At 36.7% G+C, this 23,052-nt stretch overlaps 3 protein-coding genes across 7 annotated transcripts; 2 read left to right on the top strand and 1 right to left on the bottom strand.

The window, feature by feature from the left end:
- The first annotated feature begins 291 nt into the window (after positions 1 to 291).
- On the top strand, positions 292 to 3,837 carry LOC135165241 (inhibitor of growth protein 3). The gene is made up of 6 exons (XM_064126344.1): positions 292 to 761; positions 1,138 to 1,209; positions 1,547 to 1,906; positions 2,104 to 2,530; positions 2,632 to 2,830; positions 3,237 to 3,837. The coding sequence occupies exons 1-6, from the start codon at positions 734 to 736 to the stop codon at positions 3,351 to 3,353; spliced, it is 1,203 nt and encodes a 400-aa protein (XP_063982414.1). The 5' UTR covers positions 292 to 733; the 3' UTR covers positions 3,354 to 3,837.
- On the top strand, positions 3,648 to 6,080 carry LOC135168577 (sideroflexin-2-like). Its single transcript, XM_064132962.1, has 9 exons — positions 3,648 to 3,688; positions 4,035 to 4,112; positions 4,200 to 4,388; positions 4,450 to 4,556; positions 4,809 to 4,833; positions 5,014 to 5,212; positions 5,297 to 5,595; positions 5,858 to 5,905; positions 5,975 to 6,080. The coding sequence occupies exons 1-9, from the start codon at positions 3,648 to 3,650 to the stop codon at positions 6,078 to 6,080; spliced, it is 1,092 nt and encodes a 363-aa protein (XP_063989032.1).
- LOC135165194 (uncharacterized) lies at positions 4,189 to 23,034 on the bottom strand. 5 transcript variants are annotated; one of them, XM_064126272.1, is made up of 12 exons: positions 22,700 to 23,034; positions 17,343 to 17,454; positions 14,148 to 14,339; positions 12,019 to 13,810; positions 11,404 to 11,592; positions 10,515 to 10,702; positions 10,117 to 10,362; positions 9,005 to 9,166; positions 8,639 to 8,933; positions 7,933 to 8,185; positions 7,237 to 7,384; positions 4,189 to 7,158 (listed from the first exon to the last, which is right to left on the bottom strand). In XM_064126272.1, the coding sequence occupies exons 3-12, from the start codon at positions 14,286 to 14,288 to the stop codon at positions 6,892 to 6,894; spliced, it is 3,681 nt and encodes a 1,226-aa protein (XP_063982342.1). In that variant the 5' UTR covers positions 14,289 to 14,339; positions 17,343 to 17,454; positions 22,700 to 23,034; the 3' UTR covers positions 4,189 to 6,891. The 5 variants fall into 5 exon arrangements, with proteins under 5 accessions (XP_063982342.1, XP_063982333.1, XP_063982368.1 ...); XM_064126263.1 differs by lacking the exon at positions 17,343 to 17,454; XM_064126298.1 differs by lacking the exon at positions 17,343 to 17,454 and having other exon boundaries at positions 10,515 to 10,684.
- Positions 23,035 to 23,052: the final 18 nt, after the last annotated feature.

Genomic DNA, 23,052 nt, shown 5'->3' with positions numbered 1-23,052 from the left:
GAAGATGATTGAAATATTCTTAAGATTTCTGTTATAATTAATTAAATATTGGATCGTGATTGTGCTGAATGAGTTGCTGACTGCTGAGGGACGTAGCCAATCCTCTCCTGAATTTCACTTTGCGAAGCTTTACCTCCCCAGGACGGGGGGTTGAAGGCTGATTTCTCACCCGCTTTTTTGGCCTCCCGTTCTTTTCTAATCACCTCGTACTCCTGTAGATCGTCGAGGCGAAGCTCTATACGGCTAGGACTTCGTCGAATCATTCTGCTAGAATTCAAAGAAAATAATTTGTTATGAAAGGAAAGTGAGATGATTTTATTGAAGTGAATTTGAATGAGACACGAAATGGGTAACTGAAAGAGTATATACGGCCCTGAGTATTTTACGCAGGTTTCAAAATGGCCGTCGCTTTGTAGCTTTTCTTTGGAAATCAAAGTCAATAATTTAGTTGTCAAGAAAGAACTACCAATTGATTATGAATTAAACATTCGAATGAGCTGATATCAATGGAATGACCCTATTCAGACGACAAAATACAATAGTCGATGTGTAGATGAGTTGGCGCCGAATATAATGAATTTACGCCTCCTCGTGGCTGAAAATTGGTTGCCATAAACACACTGCGTGCCTGGTTGTCGGACTGACCACATAGGATTGAATTATTTGTACAGATAGTTTGTAATTGTAAAGTGGTCTACCGGATAATCCCAAGTGTATAAATATCACCAAAAAAATGCTCTATTTGGAAGACTATGTTGAAAGTACGTAAGAATATTATGTAATTGAGAGAATAAAAAAAACACGAAGGCTTGGGCGTTCGTAGGAACGCCAAATTATCGGAAGGAGTTACTAACCTTTCTGCTTAGGCACAGTTTTGTGAAGTCTTTAGATTTGTTGTTATTATTCAAGCTGTCAATTTTTTCTCTGTGATCTGAATGATTTTTCCAATCAAGGTGTTTTTTTATGCGGGCGGGGTCGACACTATTCAAAGAACAATCGAAAGATTATTCAAATTTCCATGTTTTTGAGGTTAAGTCTATGTTTTCAAAACAAGTAGTAGTATCGAAACATTCTCCCTTGGAATTTCAAAAATCGGGGGCTTGCAATTGTTGAATATTTAAACTTGTTGTTTTTCAGTGATCGAGCATCTCCCTCAGGAGCTCAGGGATCGATTTACGGAAATGAGGGAAATGGATTTAGGTGTACAGAGTAAGTATAAATTGATAATATTAAAGTTTAAAACAATAATCTGAATAATATTTTATAATTTTTATTGTAAGCAGTTATCAAATATGGAACATTTAACGGAAAAGCTGCATCTTCAAAAATCTTTATTTGTTTTAAAAAAATATTCATGATATAGATTTTCATTTATTGTAGATGAATGTTAAATTAGATGTCTATTCGTAATAGTGTTGTTCCATTCAGAAGTTATCAGATGCTGATTTTTCAACTCAGCTTATTCCACTGGATAACTTTCAATAGCAACATTTTTCAATATATAATCCGATAATAGTGAATAAAAAATCAAATAATTTCATTTCAGATTCCATGGACAGTTTAGAAAAAAAAGTCAAGACTTTTTTTTCAAACGCCAAGAAGATGAAGCCCCTTGACAAAGAAGCTGAATATGAGAATATTCGTAAGGAGTATTATAAAACCCTGGAGGATGCTGACGAAAAGGTTCATCTCGCCAATCAAATGTATGATTTAGTGGACAGATATCTCCGACGTCTCGATCAAGAACTCCACAAATTCAAGATGGAATTAGAGGCAGATAATAAAGGTATAACTGAAGTGCTGGAGAAGCGTTCCCTGGAGTTGGATCAGCCTCCCACGAATAGCAGTCAAAAGGAGAATCGCTACAGTTTTCCATCGAGTAGATCTCGAGACCATCATAGTCATTGTAAGTAAACGAATGGCTAATTAAAGAGAAATTTTATTGTTCCAGGAAAACAAATTCATTAAATTTTCTTCGATTAAGTGTCTCAAACTATGAAATCTCTTGTGCCTTTTTGTCACAAAACGTCACTAAGAGAATAACGATTGAAGACACTTTCCCAGATTTTATGAAGTAAAATTGAAAAACAAAAAAAATTTTAGCTCGTTCCGAAAAAAGAAGAGATTCCAACGCGTCTTCTGCCTCTGTGGAGAAGCGTCTGGCGGTGGAGAAGGTGCCCACAAATCTCCCTGAATCTAGGCCAGCATCGGCCAACTCAGGTCCTCTGATTTCCAACAATTCCACAAGTTTACCAGCAACACCAACCGCCATTGGTAATTCTGTTGGCCCTGTTAGCTACAATCTTGGCCACATTGGTGCCGGTGGTAATGCAATAGCAGCCGCTGCATCTCAAGCAATAGCTGCCACCCAACAAATGCAACAGGGTCGTCGTACAGCCAGCCTAAAGGCCAGTTATGAGGCTATTAATACTGGTGGTGGCGTTCATGCCACTGAGTTCAGTCGGGAATTGGCTGGTGCTGCTCAAACAGCTATTGCAGCAATTCACGAATCAACGAAGAAACATAAAAAGTAATGACATTACCTCCACAAGTGAACAGTTCACTTATTTGACGATGGATTGGATTAATTAACCTGAAATATTATTCTTCATCATGAATTTGCGTTTTTAGAAAAGTAACAACTGCCGTACCAAGCTCGAGTGTTGTAACTCCGGCAGTTCAACCACCGGTATCACCACCGGTTACTACAACCACAACCGCGGTTATTGATCCTGATAATCCGGACTGGACATATGATCCTAATGAGCCACGTTACTGTGTTTGTAATCAAGTGTCTTATGGAGACATGGTTGCATGTGATAATTCTGATGTACGTTGTGAAGATTTTCACGAGCGAAAACATTACATTGGAAGCTCTGACGAATTCATAAGAAATTCTCGTGGATTTTTTTTATTAAACTTCTATTCGTTTTTGGTAGACTCGTAGGGTAATTGGAGCCATTTTGATGCCTGAAGGAACTAACTGAGGGCCGAGACAGCTCCAACTTTTGAACTAATTTTTTACTGCCAATATTCTAACGAATCGATAAAAACATCGCCGGAATGTTTCGATAAAAAATGTTGCAATGGAATAAGCTCTGTTAAAAAATGAACATCTACTGGTCTTTTCAGATCTCTAATAGTGAATTCGATGGGGGTTCCCATGAAATTTTTTCGCACGTGTCCTTTTTGACGTCTTTTTGGCGATATACTAATGGCATTTCTTTATTTTTTAGTGTCCCTTCGAGTGGTTCCATTACCCGTGTGTGGGTATCGCCGCGCCACCAAAAGGTAAATGGTACTGTCCTCAGTGTACGTCTTCCATGAAAAGACGAGGTGGACGGAAAAATTGATCGCTACGACTCATTGTTCACTGTCTTTTTTATTATTTCAACCATTTTTGACTGAGTTATTATGTGTAAATATACAGGAACATTATGCAATGTCAATTTACGTTGTTTTTATGGAGAAGTTTTATTTTTTATTGCTGGGCGTGTGAAGGCTTTTAAAGCGAGGTAACGCACAATATATTGTTTCGATATGTATCGTCAGATATAAGGGCACAATACATTAGAGAGTAACGTAGCTTGACTTCAAATCTACTATGATCTATTGTAGCAGTCGCTTGATCAATTAGATCGTAAATCATGTCAGTAAACCCCGAGGAACGTTTCTTGAACTTTCATATGTATTTACTTCTTCTATTTCATGTGGAAAATATTTAACGAATTATTGATATGAAATTTCCATATTTATTTTTTTTTGTGGCAAATTATTTAATTTCTGAAATGTAGAACGAAAATAAAATTATCCTGTCACTGTGGCAATAAAAATTGAGCAAGCTGAGCCAATAATTATTTTGTATTTCCGATTGACTGCACAGTCCACTGAATGTTTGTTTTATTTTCATAATGAGTTTAAGACTTCCGGCTTTTCTCAAATACCAATGATGTTTTACTTTTATTTCTAAACGGATGATCTAAGGATGAAGATACCTTTCATTAAAAACTAATAATTAAGTAACGTTTCTTTAGGAACCGCCAGCTCCATGCGTTTTCCATTTTAATCCTCAATTTTCCAACGAATAATGAACAGAAATTGATAATCGTGAAGTAAGTCGAATTCTCCTAGGGATAAATCCATGGAAAAGATGGTTAAATTATGAAAGGTATAAAACTGATACTAAAGTTGATGTCTAGTGGTAATTTATTTAAGAACAGTAACGAAGAGTCGAACAATTCTGTGAGAATTGACATTGATAAACCCTTGTGGGATTTGAACACTTACTATGGACGTTGGCGGCATTTCGTCTTCATCATGGACATGCGGACGATATTTGTATCTGAAAGGAAGCTATGGGAGGCTAAAAAGCTCTGTGATCTATACAAGTAAATGATACTCTTCCGCTGTGTGAGGAAAAATGTTAATATTGTCGTTTCTGTGAATCAGGGAGAAAAAGGAGCCACAGTGGGTAACAGAAGCCGATATAAGGTGGGCTAAAAAATTGAGAGACAGTTCCTTTCATCCAGATACGGGTCAACCATTGAATTTAATCGGTAGAATGTCATTTCAGCTTCCTGGAAATATTTTTCTAACCACCGGGATGCTTACATATTACAAGTAAAAAATTTCCTTTATACTCTTTGACATTATTCAGGCACCAGTCTGGAAAAAATCTTTACTTTACTATCCTCCACAATTAATGCTCTAGAAACTCTCGAATCGTGTGGAAAATTCATTTTCCAATGCAAAATGTCCCATAAAACTGAAATATTGTAAAATCCTTTCGAAATTTACCAATTATCCAGAAATTAACGCTTGGGAAAGGGCAGAGTTATATAAAGTTGACTAAAATAAAGTCAGACCGACGCAATATCATCAAAATGTTGCTCTCAGTAATGAAAAATGAAACTCATTAGTTCACAAAATAATTGAAAAATAATTGCAATTCCCTGATACCTCAAAAGATTGAAAATCATTTCTAAATTTTTCTGAACTAATAATTTCTCTTAGAACTTCTCGTTCAATGGTAGCTTGGCAGATCCTCAATCAAGCCTTCAATGCAGCCGTTAATTATATGAACCAGCCGACCTCCCGCATACCACAAGACCCTGAAACATTGAAACAAGCCTTCATTGGTGCAACATTTGCCAGCTGCATAATTGCCATTGGTTTTAACCATTTTTTTGCCACCCGTGGGCCCCTCATCGCCGTTAGTTGACGTCATTCCAAATTACGAAGCTCTCCCACACTGTAAACCCTCCTAAAACTCTCTTTCCATCCTATTTATAAATAGAAATGGTCGCCATTCTTCGCTGTTGCGGCAGGAAATGCAGTTAGCTTGCCGATAATGAGAAAAAGAGAAATTGAAACAGGCATTCCCCTATTTCACAATGATCCAACGAACCCCCAAGTTATGAACTCAAGAGTAGCAGCGGTCAAAGCTATCTCAGAGTGTACTCTGTCTAGAATTATTATGGCAGCACCTGGTATGCTGCTCATACCAGTAATAATAAAAAAAATTCAACTACTGAGTTTTTATCAGCGCAGAGCGTGGCTCGGCTCACCATCAGAAGCTATCCTCGTTAAATTCTTGTTAGTAAATCTCAACACTTATGAAAAACTTGTTACCTGACTAGAAACTGTTATTGGAATTCTATAGAAATTTTTATTAGTTTTTAACCGATTAAATCCGTTAGCTTATGATTTTTTTATAGAACTTATTAAAAGGCTATTAAAATTCAAGTGAAATCCCATACAATTTTAGTCGAAAGTCACCAAGATTTTCTTTGACGTTTTTCTCTTCTGTGCTTTCAAGTCCTCGTTTATTCTATATTTAAACAGATCTTTTTTTCAGTCTCTTATTCATGATTCCGTCAGCCCTGGCGATATATCCCGAGACTCAGTAAGACATTTCATTCCCTTCATTTCAACATTTCAATGAATAATTTGTAAACGATCGTGTCCTTTGAAGTTCATTAAGCTCAAATCTCCTGAGACTATCTCGGCGAGAGTACGAAGAATTCCAAACTGTGTTTAAAGAAAACCCAGACAGACTTTACTACCACAAAGGATTATGATGAACACGGATTTATGCATTTTTTTCTTTAATGAAAAAACATTCACATGGGGAGAACGATAACCTCATGAAAGAGGAAAATTAAAAATGTGTAACAAATTTATGATTAATTTAAGAATAAATAACGATTTTTGAGGAATAAATTATACAAAATAGAATACAAAACGATGTGAACAATGGGATATGTTAATTGAGCGTAACAGAGAGAGAGAGAGAGTTATTTCATTTAGTACTGAAGTACTTGAACGAAATGATAGGATGTTCTACATTCTTCCTTATTAAATATTGAATTATCTTGATAATTAGTGATTTTAGAGGAAAATATTTACGTTACTTTTGCCCGAGATTTTTCAGATGAAAACAAAAAGTCTTAATGTCTTCTATTCGGTCCAAATTTCAATATCAACAAAATAAATTATAGTGATGAATTAATAATTAGGCTTTTCAAACAAAAATATTAACTAGAATGGACGCAAAACAACAGATAAAATTTAAAAATGAGTTCAACAATTCTGTAAATTTTTCCATTCAATCTTAGATCTACCGAGGAAAATATCCCGGCATTTGAATTTATGGAAGACCAAGGGACATCAGAGAAATAAGCTCTTCCCTAGAATGGCTAATTATCTTTCTTTAATTAATCGATATCATGCAAATGAGAACGATAATAGCTCATGAACATTTGTTGGTCTATAAAGAGGTCGATCTTTCATTTCCTCCGGAAATGCCACGTCTCCTAGACTAATTCACATTTAAGAAACATGTAGAGTTGGCCTTTTTCATACCGCCCCATCACTTCACAGCCCAATTAATCAAGTCTGCTGAAGAGAATGAAACTTTGATCGTTGCTCATCGAGAAGTACAGATGCCTCGCACATATTTTTTGCTGTCGTTTGAACCAAAAAAATGAGCTGATACTCATCAGCAACAATGAGAGGTAGTCGTGTTCTCACTAGAGCGTGAAGAATTGTCGCCCTCTCAAGGTCTAACCACCTCTGCAAAACAATTTCCCTCTCTTTCCAGACGTCTAATGTCACATCTGCTGGTCCCCACAATGAATACTCAAGCACTGCTTTCACCTGGACAAGCGAATGAATGAGTTGAGCCAAGATTATAGGTGAGGTAAAATTGTTGAACAGTGATTTTTATGAGTTTACCTGGGAGAGGCTCACTGCACGTTCACGCACGAGTAATTCTCTTATTACCGGAAGTCTGTTCGTTAGATTGAGTTCCCGTAGGGCAACTAGAGCACTCTGACATAGTGAAACTTGTTCCTCATCGTCGTTTATATGATCCACGTGTAGACTGCAGGATGTTTAATATGAAACATTAATTAAGGAAGAGGGAAAACTATATGAGGCGAGGTAATTTCTAATTTTGTTTTCGAGGAATATGGGCCTATGAGGGATAACGAGGCCTTTTTCAGCTGTCACTTTTTGTCTACTGAGAAGGCCTTTGAAAGTTTTTTTTCTTAGGGATCTCCAAGTTTTTTACAGCCTGATACAGACCACAACATAAATTGCATTTGCAAATTCCCTGTCAGTTTCGATATTTCAAAAAGGTTTTCTAACGGTTCAATATCGAGAAGCAAATAATAAAATCATCATTGCAAAAGGTCTGAAAACACTGGGTCACATGGGGCTCAAATAAAAGTTCTGATACTCAAGAACGAAACTATAAAAGCATTAAAGTGTAAAGAAAATTGCTGAACTATTTGTAAATTCTTAAATATCAATAGTGGAATGGATCATTTATAAAAGATTTGATTTCTTGATATTTCTGTTAATGACAATCCACCTGCAGATTGCTGAAGCGTGAATATAAAACATTAATTAAGCATTAAAATTAATTACCTCTGCAGGTGATAGAGACGATATGAGGGATCTCTCTCCTCTTTGCACAGTACGAAATTACCCAGACTCTTGGGCAATTCCTCGATTCCACGTGCCTGGAGATTTTTCATTGCTGTTACAAATTGTAGAAGAACTAGGCAACATTCTCTCACTATGGTCTCATTGCTGATATTATTACGAAGTTGTCGCGGTAGATTTGAGATGAATGACTTCATCGAGCATACTTGGTAAGGTGGCAGAACCGATACCGTGACTGAAATTCATAATGAAGATGAGGATTAATTATTCGTGAGGGAAGTGAATTAGCGTATGAAAAAAAATTGATAGAAAGCCTTGTACTGTCTCTAAGGAATTTCAACGGAACTGTACAACTTCTATTGAAGTCCTCTCAGAAATCATTTTATTTGTATAAATATGCATAATTTTTCTGCTGTTTTTTTTCACATTTTTGAGTACAAAATTCAGAAAAAAACTGATAAATTTACATTCATTAATTTTCCCAGAAAAAATTCTATTCAAGTACGTTGAATGGAAGAATAAGAATTTGTAACTTTCTTTCATTGAATATCTATAGGAAAACATGACAAAGTTGTATAATTTCAAATAGAAATCGATGCAAATAAAGAGAAATTCAGTAAAATTTTCTAGCCACCCAATTATGCACTCTATCGAATTTTTTTCATACTTGGCAAATTATTGACTCTACCCTCTTCATTCTTGGTGAGTGTAGTGACCCGATTGAATGGTGCCTCATCAGGAATTCGATCAGCAAATTCGAGAATCGAAAGAAGGCAGAATTCTTTGTGAGAGACTGGTGAGGTGAGACTGTCAGAAGACAAACAAATTGTCACTGGGTGGTCGTTCCACGAGGCAGAACAGAAAGCTCGTTTCCCAATTGTTCGTAGCGTGTCAGCTTCGATGTGAAAGTCTTTAAGACGTGGATTCGAGGCACCCAAGGGTCGCAGATGAAGGGAAAGAGATGAGTGGTCCACTTGGGATAGCTACAATAGTTTTTCATGAGTTTGGAATTTCTCAAGTTATATTCCAGAGATTTTTAAACATTCCAACTCACTCGTTCTAGTAATTGTGCCAGAGACTCGTGATTGGCTATGACAACGGCACCGTAATTGTCCTCCAAACTTCGATGAACAACAGTTCGATTTCTTCTCTGTCGCACTCGGTTCATTACGAAATCCTCGTTCTTTATCTTCCAGTCTTGATCCTCTTCAGCGCCCTTTTGTTCAAATTAATTTGTTATTTTTTTTCAATGTCTCTGGGGCTTGATTTTTACAGCAGTTCGTGTATGGAAATAGTAGATTACGCAACAAGTGAGGCAAGGATTTTCCAACGAATGTGAGGACTGAAAAACGAGCCGCAAGCGAGTTTTATTATCGCAAGAATCAGAAAATCGATACCGAACGTGTTTCGTACGGAAATTTACATTAAGACATGCGTAAACGGCTAATAATGCACGTGCCAGCCTGATTTTGCTGTGCGGTTTTCCAATAAATGCTCAATATGCAAATCAATAGATTTATATCTTTCGGAATGAATACCTTTCTGGAGGTTTCCTTTTGAAATCGTAACAATCTAGAAAAAACTATCTGTATTTTTATAAAAATATCCTTAAAAAAATGCTAATGAGAATTCTCAATACGACGATTGGGATTTTCACTGGAATTAGATTGAAATTACAATTTCAATTGCCATGTCTTCATACATGTACTGCTAATTCTTAATGGTCCTTGAGCATTTTTCCCGAGATTAATGAAGTGATCAACTGCAAAAGTCAATTGAACATTAAATTTTCATGATGATGGCTTCAAGGGAAAAATTCTAGGACGTAATGCTTGGCCTTTTCTGACAAGTCTCCTTATTTCCGGCAAAAATAAAGAACACTTGTCCTCTATCAACTGCCCATCTTCCTGAGTTATTGATGATTACTTTAAGAATCCGTTTCAATTATTTTAAATAGCTATTCCTACTGTAATTAAAAAATTAAGAGCGATGTCAACTGATACCTTCCAGAGGTGACAATAACTCCAATTCATGAACATGACTATTCCTGATCTATTCCAAAAAATACATTCATCTGAAAATCTATACCCAAATGCTGCCTGATTAAACTTAAATTCTTCTGGCAAAAATATTTTTTACCATCAGTCTATTATCAACGATACTTGCCTCATTCCCAGTATAAAATCCATCGCTCTCAGTTTCGCTCTGGCAGTAAGGCAGTGAATTAGACCTCGCAAATATTGACTTGGTATACTTGAATTGTCGGTAATGATCACCACCACCACCCTCTGAGTTTCTTTTATTGGTATTTGTTCTTGTTGCCTCATTGGCATGCCTACGAAGCTCCAGATTCGAATCACACTCCGGTGAACTCGAGAGAAACTCGTAGACATCGTGACTGTCACTCGAAGTCTACATATCAAAATTTCCACATTGAAAAAAAAAACGACCAACAGGAGGAAGAGAGAAAGAGTTTAGCAGATAAATAAACAAAATGAGTAGAAAGTCAATAGATCCCTGAAGCATTCTACGTCTATACCAGTAATTTATGATTATTTATGTACCGAGTCGAGTGAATCCGAATTCGTTGGTACATCGAGACATGATTTTTCGTAACGTTGAGAGGCAGCCATTTCCCTTGGACTCGAGTGATTACTCTTCATCGTTTCACTCTCACGTTTTATGCTGGCTGTACGTTGTGGTTTGGATGGTGCTAGTGTACTTCTCACCTCACCTGCAACATTCTCCGGTGCTGCATGCCCACCACGCCATTCATCAAGCGCCAGGGGTTAGTTACAACCACATTTATTGGGTGTTTTTTGTTCAATAGCCATTCGTTTATTAAATAATAAAATAAATAAAACACATGCCAGATCAGTAGCAGCATGCCCTTAGTCGCACTTACCCTGTATTCTATTCCACGTTTGCATTACAAATGTTCAATAAACATTTTAACAATTTTTTTTTCATATCATTTTGGGAATCGATATACTTCATTAGTAGAATTCAGAAAATCACGTTTATTTCAGAATGAGAATTTACAGTATTTTTTTTTTCAATCAGCATTGTTTTTTGTTCTCTTTCTTTAGAAATACAGAGAGTGATGTATCACAGTATTTATCGTCATTAATATTCTTTCTTCACTTAAATTATGCATAACGATTATCGCTTATAACAAAAATGTAAAAAAAAGCTTAACATTCTCATAACAAATCAGTAATATGGCCTTTTAATATAAAAAAAAAACGGGAGGAGATGATGAGAGGCAATTAGTTAATAACTATTGGCATTGTGAGAATGATACAATAATTAATGGATTGATTGTTGACCTTAGAGGCTTTTCTCTCATTAAAACGAACAAAAATATTAAGCACCTACATCACGTCCTATGGATAATTGAATAATGGATTACTAAATGTTAAAATCAATTGCACTGAATGGGCCGAAACTTACCTAAATTCGCGTAAATTGAATCCCCAGCGACTGTTCCATGCTGAGCTGTTTGCCATGCTCTCACTGGTGATGAAGATTTTGTTGGATTGTCTGGTGTGGGAGGTGGTGGCCTTGGCGATGTCTGCTTGCTCGGTAAATTTGTCGATGATTGACCATTTCTAGGGGGTGGCGGTGGCTTTCCCAGTCTCGCTGGAGTGGAAAATTAATCATAAGATCTTAATTAAAATAAAATCCGAGAAATAAAAGTTGTGAGAGTCGTCTTCAGAGAAAAAAATCACAACAAAAGAAAACTATAGAAAAATGCACATCTGTGAATTCTTTCCCAAATGAATATTCACGAAAAAATTAAATAACAAGTTTTCACTCTCATCAAATTTGCTAAAGAATCGTTATTTTTTCTATCAACTTTTCTAGTAGATGAAAGAAGAAATAGAAATAACAATAAGAATTGAAAGGTTTACGCTCAATAAATTCACGTGGCGTGATCTACTTTTCAAAGTTGCATAATTTGAAAATTAAATACATATCCCACAAAGGCATTAAAAAAAAATATTTATTTATCGTTGAAATTCCTCCCACCGTATCTCATTATTCATAAATATCCATTCAACTAACCAATGACATTACTCCCCGATTCTTGTCTCGAATCATTGACCACGAGTTCCTCCTGGCACTTGGTAAGTTTATCATGTCGTAACACTTCCACAGCCGCTCCATCCAACTCCAACGGATGAATAATCTCCAATCTCGGTTTAGGCTGAATGATGCCCGGTATTTCGTCCACTTTTGTTGCCGACGAGGTCATTGTAGTTATTAAATTAATATCCTTTCTCGAGCCCCCCATTCTCAGCAATTTTTTCAATGAAAAACGTGACTTGCTTTTTTTCTTCTCTTCAGCTTTGTCAGGGACCATCGAGGACGAGAGAATGTCCTGATGCGACAGGGAAATACCTCTACGTGGTTTCGGTGAATCCTCAGGTGGTTGATTCCCCACGGAAAAGCTTATGGAGTCATCAGACACCATTGGTCCCAGTGATTTTTTCAATTTTGGACTTGAAGAAGACGTTGCACGTTCACGTTTCTCCTTTTCCCGAACAACTGGGCAATCAGACTTTATATTAATCTTGAAATTTGGTTTACGAGTGAAAAGAGGACCGGAAGAGTCGTCGGAATTGATTTCCGGGGGTTTTGGTGCCATCCGGCGTTTTCCATTGCCACTGGATTGATTATCAAAGCCACAATCGTCGTCTTTGATAGACAACTCCGAGTATCGTTCGTCATTTTCCACATTCTCAAGTTTGATATCGACATTTCGAGGAATTGCATCATCGAGTCTAGGAATTATAGTGATTTCTTCAGCCTCGACTGATATGGTCTTTGAAATGGCAGTGGATTTTTTTCCAGGGAGTGTATCTGAATGTAGAAATGATCGTCTGGGCTCAGTGGTAATGCCACATTCCAAAGATATCTCATCCTCATCTGCTCTTCCATCGGGCGCACCGGCCTCTTCACGGCTATTGTTATCGTCAATAAGTCCTGCACACTCGGTATTCTCGATGGGCTCTGATTCACCTTCGACCGTTCGTTCACCCAAATCATCGTAAGTCGAATCACCAACAACAGTCTCTCGATTATTCACACCCAAAATGTCCCCATTACTGACTATTTTTTCTGACTCATTATTTACTTTTTTGTAATTGCACTCGATTTTTTTCAACGCTGAATTGACATTTTCACATTCTCTCGTTTCGCACGTATTTTTAACTGGATACTCCGAACTAATTGCTGACAATTTGGTCTCAATTTCGAGGTCAGGGACACGAATCGATGCTGGACTACTTGGTGCATCATTTTTCTTGATTGCCATTAGATTATTCGATCCAATTAACGGCATATCAACGATTTTTTCAAGTGCAACTGGCCGTTCATCGGCTCGTTTTCTCTCTATTGGCCTTCGGGCTGTTGGCACACTAACGTCATCAGCTCCAAACGGTGTTACAGATATGAGTAATGTGGTTTTATTGCCATCGGCGTCTTTCTGAATTCTACCCAGCATAAGGCCAACTGTTTTTGGCTTTGTTTCACTAGGTGCACTCGTTAAATTAGCCGTTACCATATTAAAATTTGTATTGACACGAGTGAGATTGCTGAGTGCCCGATCCTCATCGCTGTCTTGGATTGAATCACTATCCTCCTCATCATCGGTACTTTGACATTTTGATTCATTTACCTTCGAGCTATCTGTGATCTGTACATCGTTGGACATTGGATCTAAGTCATCATCATTGTCGGAGTAATCATCACCACCGTATCCAATGATTTTCGTCAACTCTTCCGGAAATACCACATGATTTTTTTGACGTCTAGATCCTGTCACAGCCGTTGTTCTAAGTCCACGAAGAATACCCTGTGAACAAGTTGTTTTGTGTACACGGTAAAAATACAATTTCTCACTTCCGCATTTCCAAGACCGGCTAACCCACTTCTTTTCGCGCAAAACCGAGTGGTGCCTTGGGTAACGATAAATACACCAATGGCTGGTGGGATTAACGTTAGGTATTATGGGACACGGCCATTAACCCCGACCCATCAACGGTTCACCATCGGCAATTTTGTACTTTGACATTTTTTTTTTCTTTTCACCTTCCATTACGATACAAATGTGCAAACTTTAATTGACCTAGACTTGGATTTTATTGGGTAACAACGGGGAGGAAGGGGTGTTTGAGGAGGAAAGTATTCACCTGAACATTTTTAATTTCTCGTGCTATTAATGGCTTTGTACATGGCGCTGAACGCTGATGATCCTGCCTGGATTCGAAACAGTTGGCACAGAGTTCCTTCTTCCAGGCATGCTGCACGAAGTATCGGCATTCCTTCGACATTTTTATCGTTTTTTACACTCGACTAATTTTCATTACTCTCGGCATAACTTCCTGGAAGCAATTAAAAAACAAAGGGGTTATTATTCACGGGGAGCCGGAGATAGTTGACCTTTCGAGAATTAAATTGGGGGGTCAGTGATGTTGCGTTGGAGTTTGAAAGGACGGTAATGGAGAATTTTAATGACAGTTCATTTGCATTCACTTTTTTCGATTAGTTATGTTTTGCAAGGGTAATTTGATTTGGTTTCGAGGTATATTTCATAGGCTTTTAGGAATTCATTTTTAGCTGTTTGAGATCCGAGATTGGAGAATTGAATGATATATGTCAGGAATTTTTTATGACACCAGTGCTAATTTCCAGGATAATTCCACTGACTTTCAGGTAATCATCTATAATTTTGAGGAATTTATCGGCAAGGTTCACTGGGAAAACATCTAACAATCAGCATTATTTGAGCTAATTTGCAGATATATTGCTTGCTTATAGATAAACTGTTTCTTTAAATTAAACTTTCGTAGAAAAGTAAAACCTGTGATTTTCAGGGACACGCCATTATTCTTTAGTAATTTATCTACAAATTAATGGGATTTCATGACTAGGAAATTCAATGAGTACGAAATTCTTACATTCAATACTATCATAACTTTTCAGGAGCCATCTACAATTGGCGGTTTCTTGACACATCAATCCACAAACAAATGAAAACTACTTTTTTTCGTATTAAAAAAAAATTCAATTAATGTCCTTTTATTCTAACTGCTTTTTAGTTTTTAATGTCTGCTAAATTGAAAATATTCTACTCAATGTCGTCACACACATTGATCCATTCTAAATTAAAGCCTAGGTAATTGGCATTTTTTTACAAATGTAAATATCAGCATTATTTATCACTTCTATTTCTTCACGATCCTTTTACAGACCAAAATTAATTCAACAATCTTAGTTTTAAGCCTTTCGTAGCCATGTTTAGTGGTAAAGTTGGTTTCCGGCTGGATGTGGCATTTGATTTCAGAATTGCGCTGACGTTTTGCAAATATCGCAATCTGCATTCCCACAGCTACGAGCGACGATGTCCTTATATACCTTCCCCGGCAGTTATTTGATAATGTTGTCCCCCCCCCCCCCAAAAATGCAAATATTCATTGGTTTTTATTCTCCACATCGGTTTCCTAGAAAGGCATCAAATATCCAAAATACTTGCAAAATCGGCGATTTCTTTAATTTAAAAAGGAGCTGAATTTTCCTTTCACTGGAGAGACTACATTGAATCATCATATTTAATTGATATAGCAATTACGATGAAATTTTGCACACTCATTACACTCTAACAATCAAAACTCATTGAATGAACGAGACGTGTGTGCGGGTGATGCGCTTGAACTTTCTCTCGTTAAATTCATTGCAAGCTATCCACTGTCATCATAATTGTAAGGAATATACCCGGTACACGTGTGTTCCTCGATCCGGGGCAATATAGACAACTTCCGTAAGGGACTTTCCCACTTATCTGAATGCTAATAGACTTATCAGAATCATCATACGTACAAGGAGTTGAATTCATCGGAGCACAAGTGAGTTATTAAGATTCCACCGCGCGATACGATGAATTTTTTTTAATCACACACTCTTCACACAGTCAGAATTATTCCATTTCTCTCGATTGGAGATCCCCTCATCGTTGTGATGAAACATCGATAGGGATTTTCACAACTCGATGAACCATTTTAACTTGTACTTTCCCATCCCCAAGTTTGACTATCAGAAAGCTACCCAGTTGTCCTCATTCTCCCATATTTATATATCATTTTTCCCTCGCTTTTATTTCCTAGATAGTCTCTTAATTGTGCCGAGCACTCGTTCTTTTCACCATTTCTGTCCAGTGACATGTGAGAGATCTCCTTGAAAAAAAAAAACAGGCTCTCCCTGGGACGGTCGCAACCTCATTGCACCTAGGGAAAATCACACTTATAGCATGAAAAAACAGTTGAATCTGTGAAAAACAATAATTCTCCAATCGACGAAGGGCTACCACCGGGTGAAATTTTTTAATTACTTTTCGAAAGAACAATTCTAGGAAGAAAATTGAAATTTCATGGCCAGTTGACTGCCGTGTTGAGAATTTTTAGCTGACATTTCCGGTACAACTCTTGGAAATTCTTATCGCATTATGGTTTCACTGAAATTTCCGGGAATTTCGTCATTGAAATTTAAAATTTTGTGAAAAATTAAGTCGACGATTTATCGAAGAACTTATTCATATTTCTTAACATTCGTAAATTCCTAAATTTCAGAATTGAACCAATTTCTATGCAATCATTCGACGAAGACTCCCAGTTTCCATTTATTAAATTTTGATTTTGCGATATCAATATTTCAGGAGATTAAATTCAATGAATTAAATTTATTGAATTAATCCAATAGAACAAGATAAAAACTGCCGAGAAATGTTTCGGCACATTCAGCCAAAAAGAATCTCAACCATAAAGATAGCATTCTCTTAATGATAAGGAAAAAAATCAATAAGAAGCGAGGCAATTTGGATTCAGCGTCATTTTTTACAGATAAAACCCGTTAAAAAATTTCTAGAAATTTTCCTTCGCATGATTCCATTCAGTCACCACCAAAGCCGATGATTCATTATTCTCTGGATGAATTCCTTGACTATTGAACAATCGATTTGTCGAGATAAGCTAAAACTACACAGAGAGAAAAATTCAGTAGTAATTAACGTACCGTTTGGTAATTGTGTTATGTCTTGGCTGTTCGTAGAAAATTACCGTACAGTAAAATTTGTCAGCTGCTTATTAATTTTTCTCGAATAACTAGATAACTGTTATTAAGCAAATTGACGAATTATATTAACCTGCACTGTACTTTGCTTCAAACAAGCAAAACACAACGATTACAAAAGGATACGATAATTTGCATTTTCATTTTCATGGGCCAAAATATGCGTCAAGGGGTCAACAATGAAGAAATCTAACAGTTTGAGCGTTAGAAAATCATACTTGTAAACCTCAGAGTTTCTCCACAACTTATAAATATATCTACACCTCTAAATCCGCCTAAATTGGATCATTCGAACTGGAATCGCCCAGTCTCGATTTTCTGGACCAGAAAAAAAATCTAGTCATGACTACTTCACGGAATTCTCGAGGCACTCGTCTGCAACATACAATATATTTCTATGATGTACATGGACTTGTAACATTCGATCATTTTTTTCTTCACTAGATTACACATAATAAGTTCCAAATTTATAAAGTTACGAAAACAGCAGCGAGATTGAGTTGCGCGCCCCGTCAATTACTGTTCGCCCTCTGCTAAATCGATCGACTGACTATCGACCAGCAATGGAATAACGATCGACCATTAACTAGCAATCAGCCAACTATCAACTGGCCATTGACTAGCAATCGACTGGCATTCGACCATCAATTGATTAATCATCACCTCTAGTCATCGATTAACGATCACCCAGTCATTGACCAAGTGCTCAAGTCCATGTCCAATTTGCCCCTACAAATAGAAAAACTAACTAACAACAAATTGATCACTAATTCACTCCTAAAAATAAAAAAAACCCTCGGTTACTGACACGAATCACCATACAGTGAAATATAAATTCCTCCGTATCCCCTCATCAGCATCGCCAAATGCTCATCAACCGGAACAAACTTGAGCTTGAATTTGGCCACATCGCCAAGTACGCAATACGTGACTAAATGCGGAAAAGCCTGGTATTCCGGCAGTACATATGCACCCAAAGAACTCCGGAATACCTCACGTCCGCATTATACTGGTATAACTGTTAACTTTTCCGTACAGCTCTTTAAAATCCACAAGAAAAAAAAAACCGCTCCACATGTGCTCTACTACCAGATACATTAGTTATCCACATTTAATTATTTACTTTTTTTCCACTTCACATTTAATCCAGCATACAAATGTACTTTCTCCCTGACAAAACACCCGACTTTCACACCATCAATTCACATCTTACATACTTCAATCCCCGGTAACACCAGCGATTCCACGAATAACTGATGATGTACCAAATCTAGCCAATACGATATCGTAAAAAATTGTATTAATTTCCTGAAATAATAGAGTGGATCGTCTAATGTGACTCATGTCCTGACTCCTTGGCGCTCATACCTGCGAGTACCTAACGGGCCCAAAACTCGCGCCGCTACTCGATTCTCGCGACATATATGTACGAGTATATATATATACATATAAATATGTTTCTCTCCCCGTTCTACTCGTGGCTTTTTTTCCCTCCATTCCCTCTCGATCCCTCTTCTCCCTATGGGTCATTGAACGTTCCATCTTCCATAGACCTACGTACGAGATGAGAGGAGAATTGTATTTGGAGGTTGCACCTAAAATATTACGGACAAAAGTACCGTCCCAGATTATTAATGACCTCGACTATCGCACTTGTTATTCGTAGTTGGAGGAATGCATTGATAACCAGGAGTTCATCTTTTCAAGGCTCCACTTTAAAAAAATGTTACATAAATATGAAATAAAACTCAATATAGCTGAATAATTAATTGTTCAATTTTGAGGAATTAGCGTCACAATATCATCGCGCCCCAATTGATAATTAGCACCAATCGACGAATGAATATTACAAACGGTTGGTAAATAATTTCTCAAGCTCCAGTTAACTCAACAGCATTTTTATCTCACAGTCACAATGCGCTTCTGAAAAATTTATTAAACGCTGTTTTCGCTGGAATTTCAATGCATTTTGTCCATGAAAATTCATTATTTCATGTAAAAAGTGGGTGAAAATAGCCGATTTCTATTTAACTAGTTCAGGAAAAGAAAAATCGGCTCAATATATTTCTAAAATTTCAATTAATTAAAAATTCAGAGTAATTTGGTGCTTAATATCCATATGTTGACTAAAAAAATCAAATGAACTCAGGAATTCCGTTAGATTATTCATAGCAGTAACACGTGTACGACGTGCTCCGAAATTATCAGTTATTTTCCGATCGCATCCTTCCGAGAAAAAATGCATCAGCTGCAAACAATTGCACAAATTCATCAACTGAGCTCACTCTAGTCTCAGATTGTTAATTAACTATATTTTGCGAAGCCAAAGTGTCCTATTTTACGTTATATTATGCATATAAATATATAAATTTGTTTTATAGAACAACTTAACAAATATAAAATTGAACGCGTTAGCAGCATTTGGTACAGTCGAAGATGTTCTTTTTTGACGCAGTTGTCCCCACCATCCCAATCCTCTAAAATCCCAATCCGTCCCCATAAATATAAGAATGGGAAGTACCAGAGCCTAAGGTCTTCAGAAATATAAAAATAGTCCGACCCCATGAGCTTCCCTTGGAATCTCATTAAATACAGTGAGAGAAACATATAAGAGATTTTACGTAATATACCTCGTTCGATGCATATTCTTTCGTATCAAAATAGACTCCTATTGTTTCAACGTTTCAATTCTTGATTGTCACAGTGGATTCTCGATAGAGCGAAGATAATGAAATATTCCGTTAAAACTGGGTCATTATTCCATTAAAAATGTCTCATTGCATGCGATTCCATTGATATCGCCTACAATAAGTTCTCAGATGAACGAGAGGCGATGCATTCAAACGACCATTTAAATTCGATGGAATATCTAGGGAATATGAACCAATATACGATGGGAGCATTAAATTTAATCACACAACCCTCTACAAGTGTCGAGATATTACATTATATCAATTAATTAATCCGTCGGTATTATTAAATAAGACTGAGTGGTTGCACGGAGAGAAAAATTGTTTTTACTAAATATCTTCTCGGTCTAAAATTCTTTTTACTAATGATCTAGCATCCGTACACTGAGAGAAAAATTTTGTACAGCGGAACGATTATTTTTGCCAAATATCTATTTACGTCAGAAAAATATTTAATTTGTCAAACCTCTATTTCTTCGGTCTAATCACTCCCAAAGGGGACCGAATTAGGTTTAAATTATGATAATTATATGACTCTAGAAGATGAGTATTTTGTATGTGACCTTCAATGAACTCCATTATTATTTAGTTTTTCTAAATTTCTGATGTTCTTGAAGGAAGAATTCCAATGAGTTATCTAATGCTGATAATTATCGCAGGAATCCACTCAAAGTTATAATTACCATGATCATGTTCTAGAACAATATAATCGAGCTAATCAGAATTATCAGGAAATTACTCGATTTTGGAAATAAAAGATTTAAAAAATAAATACTCCTCTGAAGTAAATAGACATTTGACACAAATAATCGTTCCGCTGTACAAAATTGTTCTCTCAGTGTATGGATACTAGATCTTTCCTCTTCTCCGGGATTTCATCGGCGTTTCAACTATATTCATCGAATTACTCTGCTACCTTCCCCTTACCCCGCCAATCCCACCAATTGACTTCCCATTCATTCGTCGAGGGATAAACACACGGGTGCGCCGAGTGTTTTCATCATTTGCGAGCTACCACACTCATTCGCAATTACCAGTTTTCAATGTGTTGGGATATACAATTACTAAGGGGGGAGGGGTACACAAACGATATAAACATTAAAAAAATGCACACTGTGCAGTACAAAAACCTGAACAACACGTGATATATTGCACGATTCAACTTTCTTTGTTGTCACGCTCTCCTGAATATCGCCTTGACGAAATATTCAGTATTATAAATGTTTAACCGAAGTGGAAAACACTTGACCAATTGTCAATTTTTTAACTCACACTGAGAATAAAAATTGCTCTGTTGAAGACATGAATGTTGTGCTGAGTAAATTTTTCTTGTCTTAATATTCACTGGCGATGGCCAGTTACATTTTGCGTCAAATTACTTAAATATAATACAAATATAAATATATTTTTAATAGAGCTAATTTTTTCTCTCCGTTAATGGGCATATAATTGTCCTCTTCGTGTTGATGAAAATTTTAGTTCACCAATACGAGTTGATTGTTCAGCGATAAAAGAAAAACGAGGAATGCAGTCACTAGCATGTGGTTATACGAAACTTATAAATTGAAATACCTGCATTATTTGCAGAGTATCCCAAGTTTTTCCTTTGCCAGTAGATTAAGAAAATTTTCTCTTATCACTGTCAACTTTTATTCTCGCTTTTGGCGGCTTTCAATCCATGAATGTCTAGTTTAGGAACAAATCCGACAAACGCCTGTATATGAAAAAAAAAGTTTATCGAATTTCCTACAAACTTTTGCAACTAATTTCCATGAAATATTTCTCAACTTTTTTAATCGAGGTTTTAAACTCTGAAACCTCGAATAATCACTACAATTTATTTATAGCCAACGAATAAATGTTTAAAATAATAACACTGTCTAAAATGTGATTTAAAGAACACTAAATATTTATAATCTTATCAAATGTTCCGCACGCAATTTAATCAACAAAGTGATGATTGAAAATGCCTGGCAAACGGTAAAAGGTTCTTTCAGTGATATACTTTCCTAGTTTCATTAAGCCCCACTTGACCCTAATTTTCCGAACACATTATAATGGATTAACTATTTTTGTAGGTCTAAACAGAACTTTGTAGGTCTGAATTTCAATCTCAATATTAAACCGTTCCCAAACGTCATAGAAATATGAAAAAAATAGAAAGTTCAATTGGAAAAAAAATAAGGAAATACCTTAGAAATTCATCACTGAAAGTGATTAGGATTTTCCAGAAACGTTTTCCATTCCGTTACACTCAAAAAGATGGTCTTTCGGAAAATTTACTCAATATCGATCACTCATTTGCAAGCACCACATGCAAAATCAACTAAATAACGCAAAATATTCGCCATTTTTTCAATTTTCTGCTCGCAATCCTTTCGACAACTTTAACGATCGAAAATGATGGAGTGCAGTCTGGTCTTCACGAAACTGTAAAATCAACTCGCATATCCTTAAATCATTGTACCGTTTTGCTACTGGAAGTTCACCTTTTGTTTCCGCACGAGATACCCGGGAGCAATAGAAAAATCCTTCACACATCATTCGCTAATACTCGTGAGTCATTTTCCAGACGCATGACAAACTCCCTCCGAGAAAAGGCCGAAATACAGTCTGAAGAGGAAGAAAAAGAAACATATCGAGTGTGTCATGCAGGTATCTCGACGCGCCTTTATTTACGGGTAAAATTTACGGCGACTTCTCGCGGATAATAAACCAACAAGTCGAAACATTTTAATCGTTTTCTCATACCGCACCCGCCAGTTGATTCGTGTGGTGGAACGTGATTGCGCCATGAGCAAAAAAGAAAACAACAAAACGTGAAAGAATGTAAAAAATAAATAAATGAACGGAGGCTGTTGCCTGATAATACTCCTTAACCGGTGAAAAATCGTCTTAAAACTGGGTAAGTGATGTAAAAATAAACTCACCTTTTGGAGAAATAGGGACGTGATTTGCTCCAGCGAAGGCTCGTGACCCGGAGTAAAGTCCTTTCTATTGTGTACTTGAGGCCTCAATTGCCTCTTCACCAATAACGAACGCTTTATCAATACCAATTGTACGAAAAACAATTCTCCAATGATGTGCCTTTATCTTCTAGGAACAACACAAGACACTGGACTAAGTAATAAACAGTAATGAATAAACGAAATCAATGATTATCACACGTTAACTGACGATGAGAGAACGAAAGTTGAGACAAGTTTACGAATTGACGTGTACGCCCCGGCAGCCGATGATCGTACATCGGGGCCGGCTGAGAACCGACTGACTCAGCGTCGTA

Source organism: Diachasmimorpha longicaudata, chromosome 1, assembly GCF_034640455.1.
Source record: "Diachasmimorpha longicaudata isolate KC_UGA_2023 chromosome 1, iyDiaLong2, whole genome shotgun sequence".
NCBI lineage: Eukaryota > Metazoa > Arthropoda > Insecta > Hymenoptera > Braconidae > Diachasmimorpha > Diachasmimorpha longicaudata.
This window is presented reverse-complemented; position numbering and strand designations above follow the sequence as displayed.